Source organism: Priapulus caudatus, unplaced genomic scaffold, assembly GCF_000485595.1.
Source record: "Priapulus caudatus unplaced genomic scaffold, Priapulus_caudatus-5.0.1 Scaffold403, whole genome shotgun sequence".
NCBI classification, from domain to species: domain Eukaryota; kingdom Metazoa; phylum Priapulida; class Priapulimorpha; order Priapulimorphida; family Priapulidae; genus Priapulus; species Priapulus caudatus.
In genome coordinates, this window is record NW_014577464.1 from 92662 (window position 1) to 98624 (window position 5963).

Below are 5963 nucleotides of genomic sequence, written 5' to 3' on the forward strand. Positions count from 1 at the left end.
AGAGAAGCTACGTTGAGAGCTCTCAATCGATGTCTCTACCAGCTGAAGGTGTAGAAAGTATCGCTACAAGTAGTACAAGTGAAGCACAACCTTGTACACCAAAATTTGCAGAAAGTACTCCGACCAGGACAGGTACATTGACACTGCTTCCTTACTTTGTTACATATTGTGGCCTACTTGTTTACAAACATCAATTTTCTGTTATCTAATGCACAAACAATCGTAACAATACTTGTCTAAATATATTCTACATGTCGAAATGACAAAACCAGATTGTAATTCTCTTCATATTTTCCGTATGAAAATTACAATCTGGTTTTGTCATTTCATTAATTCAAAATTCGACCATTTGTTTTCTGGAAAATGCTGACAATATATGGAAAGATATATATGGAATAGTCTGCAGCTTTTTAGACATGCATACTCCAGAATTTGAAATGAAAATAGTAACAATTCAGTCATCTTTTAGAATGGTTTAGTAATTTAATTTTTTTGCAAACTAACAAAATTTTATACAGAGTTTAACATTTTAGTCAGCATTAGATTTTATTTTTTTTGCAGATCAGGATGCCACTCTTGTGAAATGGACACCAATGTCGCCCATTCAAAAACTTGTGGCACAGGAGAAGGGTCTGTCTCCCAACATACGGCAAGCTTTGTGGAAGTACGTTCCCTTTATATATGTTTAGAGCTATATAACAGGGCCAGCAAATTGATGTTCTACATTCTGTATTAGAAGACTAAAAACACTTAAACTGGAAAATCTGTTTTATATTTTTAAAACATGGCAATAGCACATTAACAAATTTGCTATTTTCTCTATCTTTCTATCTCCTTTGCTGATCCTTCCTGCTAACACATGTTGCATATTTTTAGGGATACTCTTGACAGTCGCACACCGTTCCTATCACAAGCAGAAGCGTCTAAGAAGTTGGCAGATGTGTAAGTACTATTCAAGTTGGTGAGGTTTAGAGGGATCAGTTTGGAGGGTCAACTACAGTGGTTAAAGTTGCTGAACCTCGCAACAAAAAGCCTATATAATATAGACCTACTGTGAGCATACTTGCAGTATGCAAACATCACGAAATGTTCTCAATGAGCCAGAAATGTGCTCCAAACCTTGGGATTTTCAAATCAATGTCTGACGCAGTTTTGCTGTAACTTTGGCGTATAGATACATATAACTTATGTTAAGCGAATGGGCTACGCTAGCGCAAATAGTTCCTGGAAAGAAAAAACTATATTTGGTTCCTGATTGCATTTAGATGACATCAAGAGTAGATAATAACACAAGAGTGAGACAACCGATTCCCGCATTTTTAACCGATTTTTCTCATCAAAATTTGCCACCAATAAAGAAGCGATCCCGCATTTTTAACCGATTTTTCTCATCAAAATTTGCCACCAATAAAGAAGCAAGTGTATACGTTCCTCAGCTTATTATGACCACTAATCACTCACCATGGTACTGATATTCGTTTACATATATTTGCTAGCGTATTGCTGTAAATCGTAATCTTGCACGAGCTGAATTCGATAAATTTACCGCTAAAATGGCGACTTGTTGCGAGCTGTTTAGACATTATTAGAAGCTATCGGTGCGCCAATATTTAGCAACGGACGGTTTCCAAACCATGCGTGCCCCGATAGGGTTTTAATGTACTTGATTACCTGCGCGTGCGTAATGTGATACTTACTGCAAACTACTACAAAGAATATTGTTATTATTGTATTATTACTTATGTAAGATAGTATGTCAATTTCTTGTGTTGCGATCACAATAAACTGAGCGCGTCTCGCAGGTTCTTCACCAGATCAAAATTCGAAATTTAGATTGTCTCTCAACCCTATCGGGCACGAATGATTTGGAAACCGTCCGTTGCTAAATATTAGCACCCCAATAGCTTCTAAATAATGGCTAAACAGGTCACAGCAACAGCGGTAAATCGTGCGAATTCAGCTCGTGCAAGATTACGATTTACAGCAATACTCTAGCAAATATATGTAAACGAATATCAGTACCATGAAGGTGAGTGATTAGTGGTCATAATAAGCTGAGGAACGTACATACACTTGCTTCTTTATTGGTGGCAAATTTTGATGAGAAAAATCGGTTAAAAATGCGGGAATCGGTTGTCTCACTCTTGTGTTATTATCTACTCTTGATGACATATTATTTAAACAAATTTCACAATTTCGTACTGAACAAACATTGAATAATGAATAATAACTTAATAAAGAAAAAAACTGTTAATGAATTACAGCATTTGCTCGGCTGTGTCCCTGATGTGTAAACATCACTGTAGTGCTACTTTCATAAGACAAGTAATTTCGTTTAGATTTTGTGAAGAAATATTATGAAAGTAGCAATACAAATTAGTTTTGATTTTAGTTTGAATTAGTAGTGAGTATTTACATAATAGACGAGCTCACAATAGGTATACCTATGCATTTTGCTGCAATAACATGCAGTTTAATGTCAATAATATTGTAGCAACGCTGAGGTCAGTAACCACAGTTAGCATCAGTCCACACAAGCTAATTTTACACCATACTGACGGGCTAGAAGCACCGATCTATCTTAGACCACTGGACACATACACTGCTACAAATAGCCACCCGGTGTGCGGTTAGTTACATGCAGATTTAGTTCACGAGCCATCCACCCATACCTTACCGGCTTAAGGCTATCGATGTCACCTCTAATTTTCTTATTCCGAGAGCCAAAACAAATCTCAACCCTGACCGCAGGGTCAATTCATACCGGTATCCCATTTTCAACCCGTCGTAGGCGTAATAGGAGCACCTAGATATGCCTTTCTTGCTAGCCGGCAGTGAGTGGTAGAGGCATATTTTGGTTAAAGGAATTCGCGCACTCATCTTGCAGATCGGTGGTATAAGAGCCGCACGGAGACACGGGGTTCTATGTTGTCACGTCCTCGCCGTTGCTAGATTACTATAGTGTGTTAGTGCGTTTCAGGGTGTTTTGTGCGTATGACAATACCAGTGTAAACGGCGTTGTACACGATTACCAAGTCTCCTTCTACGTATTTTGTTCTAAGTTGTCACACATTTCCGGCGCTAATAGCAGTCACCTATACAGCGGTTTTTCATATTTTTTATGTAACAGGCCGTGGCGGGAGTAGCCCGGCGCGGGGGGTTTGGGGGTCCGCACACATATAAAAAAAAAACCTTGGAGATGCCTCTTGTTGGTGTATTTGAGCTGCACTAAACAGGGACACATTTGGTTACAGTATGGTCCGTTTTTCATTTGCCGCTTTCTGCCGGGGTAATTCAGAGTTCACAAAAGTTTCCAAATTATGACGATTTAGTAATTATAAGAGTTAGACAATTAAGTACGTAAATAGTGTTACTCAAAAACAAAACAATGCTTCTTGTGCACATAACATGCACACAAATATACTCAACTGATTTATTAGTAGTAGCTCATAAAACACTTTCACTTTGGAGAATAATTAGAGCAAACTAAATGCAATTAAAATAAAAAAATTAGAAAAAAGGGGATTTTTTTTTTAAATATCATACTTGAGCCAATTGTAACCGGCCGAAACAGCAGAGTAGACGGTCAATTCGGCCGGTGGCCGGTTCCTAATGAGAACACTGCCTATAAGCGCACAGTTGTCTGGCACCAGAATTACCCAGCGACTACAATATAATACACAATAAAACACGTACCTGACAAATATAATACTGGTAAAACTGCTGCAGTGATGCACGTTTTAGAGTGAATGTGCCACTATGTCTCATGATTAACCCTATCTTTACAGAGAAAAGGTAATAAATCAGAGTCAGATTGAAGATGACATGTTTGGTGTGAATCACCATGAGGACTCGCCTGCAGAATCTGGTAGCGAAGACGCTGACCCGAACTACATGCCAACATCACCCCAAGTACTGTGGAGTGATGCACTCTACAAAGAAAACCCTGAAATGGTCATTGAGGAGGCAAAATACATATGCTTTAAGGAGCCAATCAATTTTCTCCTCAAGTAAGTACCTTTTAAAAAAGTTGTTGTTCACCTGCGAAACCACAGTGACCCATTACTATTGCGTGTGTGTTGCTGTCATCATGTAGAGTGTTTATAATTCCACATACAGGTTTACATTCTATAAGGATCATCCTAATCTAACACCACATTGCAATCTATTTGTATATACACAAACAATGAGTACATCAATGAGTGTACCTTAACATTCAGCAGGGGCGTGTACGGGGGAGGGGGAGGGGGGTTCCGGAGGTCCGCCCCCTCCTCTGCGCGCGCAGAAAACGCTTCTGAGGTGGCCCCCTGGACCCACCCTTCGCGTGCTCGCAAGTTCGGGTTACGGTTAGGCCCCCCACCCCCCTTGTAGAAATCCTGTACACGCCCCTGTTCAGTGCAACAGTGCTGTGGACTATAGAGCAAATACTGGCAAATACGTTAGCTCCTCGTGTATAAGATGCATTCTATATTTTGCTTTGAAAAGTTGGCACAAGTATTGGCACACTAAAAAGATTTCTTAGCCTCGTGTATAAGTCACACCGCTGATTTACTACTACACACTACTGATTTTATTTTTTACAAAAAAGTGTGACGAGTAAATTCAGGTTATCCTTGTCAAACTTTGTAACATGTTTTTTGTAATCACAGGGAACTTTATGGAGAACACTGCGAAGTGTGTAGCAGAGCTCTGGAGTATCGCTTCGTGACCAAAGGTTCTGCTCTGCTCGTCTTCTGGACCTGTTCTAAAGATAGCAGACATGTTAATGGCAGGTGGTGTTCCCAACCACGAATCCATGGCATGTATGCTGCCAATCTGCTCATACCGGCATGCATACCTCTGACTGGTTCGCTGTTCGTCAAGCTGGACAGATTTCTCCAAATGTTGAACTGCAGCTTCGTGGGAAAGAGTTCACATCACAGGTATATATATATACATACAAAATTCCATCAACTTTATGCTGATCGTTGCCTGGGAATAACGCTATCTTTGATATTTATTGCTTGATATTTATTTTTTTGTTATTAATTGTTCTTTTATAATAACACATTACAAGAATTAAAAACACAATTATTATTTAATTTTTTTTATGTGTTATTTTTACAAAACCAGCTCTTATCAATGACACTACACAATAGTAGAGTTAATTCCTGCCTGTGCGTATGTGGCAGATAGGGTGGTGCCTATGTCCGTTCCCTTAACCTGAGGCGACACAGCAGCTTTCATAGTCAATGCTATGGTAATAGGGGGTTAGTCCACTGGTAGCACTGCGAGTTAACTTTCCACACTATATCTATTTGCTTAGTGCTAAGCAGTGTGTGTACCATTTTTCAAGTCTTTAGTATGACCCGGTTTTAGAGTCGAACCCCCGACCCCCCGCATGCGAGGCTTCACAATAGGCTAAACAATATTACATCCTGCTTTTCTTTTTGAATTTCAGAGTTCAGCGCATCTATGTGCATGAAGCACATTTTGGCAAGAAATGGTTAAATGGGAATTAACCAAACGACAGGGGAAGCCAGTTGTGATAGCAGGTGATGCCCAGATGGACAGGCCTGGTCACAGTGCAAAGTATTGCACATACACCACAATGGATGCCACCAACCACACAATACTGGATGTCAGCAACGTCGATGTTAGAGAAACGGCAATGAAGAGTACCAACATGGAGGCACTTGGTTTCGTGCGAGGATTGGATTTCCTCATGAGAAATCTGGACATAGAGGAAATTGTTACAGATCAGCATGCCATCCTCAAATCACTTCGATGATGAGTAAGTGATGCCCAGTCCCACCTGCATTAGCAGAACAGGACCTGCAGCTTGCGTTTCCACAGCAGCAACAGGCAAATGTAGGTGGAGGGAGAGGAAGGAGCGATGAAGGTGGAGCGAGGGGAGCAGGAAGAGGCGGGGCTGCGGGCACAGGAAGAGGTGGAGATGCGGGTAATCACATGGATCGGGTGGA

The 5963-nt window shown here is 40.3% G+C and overlaps 1 protein-coding gene across 1 annotated transcript; it reads left to right on the forward strand.

The window, feature by feature from the left end:
• Positions 1-18: 18 nt before the first annotated feature.
• On the forward strand, positions 19-5501 carry LOC106809998. The gene is made up of 6 exons (XM_014813252.1): positions 19-132; positions 562-664; positions 877-942; positions 3789-4010; positions 4650-4922; positions 5441-5501. The coding sequence occupies exons 1-6, from the start codon at positions 30-32 to the stop codon at positions 5499-5501; spliced, it is 828 nt and encodes a 275-aa protein (XP_014668738.1). The 5' UTR covers positions 19-29.
• Positions 5502-5963: the final 462 nt, after the last annotated feature.

What these genes read in the sequence shown, in the direction of transcription:
- LOC106809998 (XM_014813252.1), top strand. Translation starts at nt 30, where the DNA reads ATGTCTCTACCAGCTGAAGGTGTAGAAAGTATCGCTACAAGTAGTACA. An exon ending in TCTAAGAAGTTGGCAGATGT is followed by an intron (nt 943 to 3,788) that starts GTAAGTACTATT and finishes CTATCTTTACAG; the next exon opens with AGAAAAGGTAATAAATCAGA. An exon ending in GGAAAGAGTTCACATCACAG is followed by an intron (nt 4,923 to 5,440) that starts GTATATATATAT and finishes TTTGAATTTCAG; the next exon opens with AGTTCAGCGCATCTATGTGC.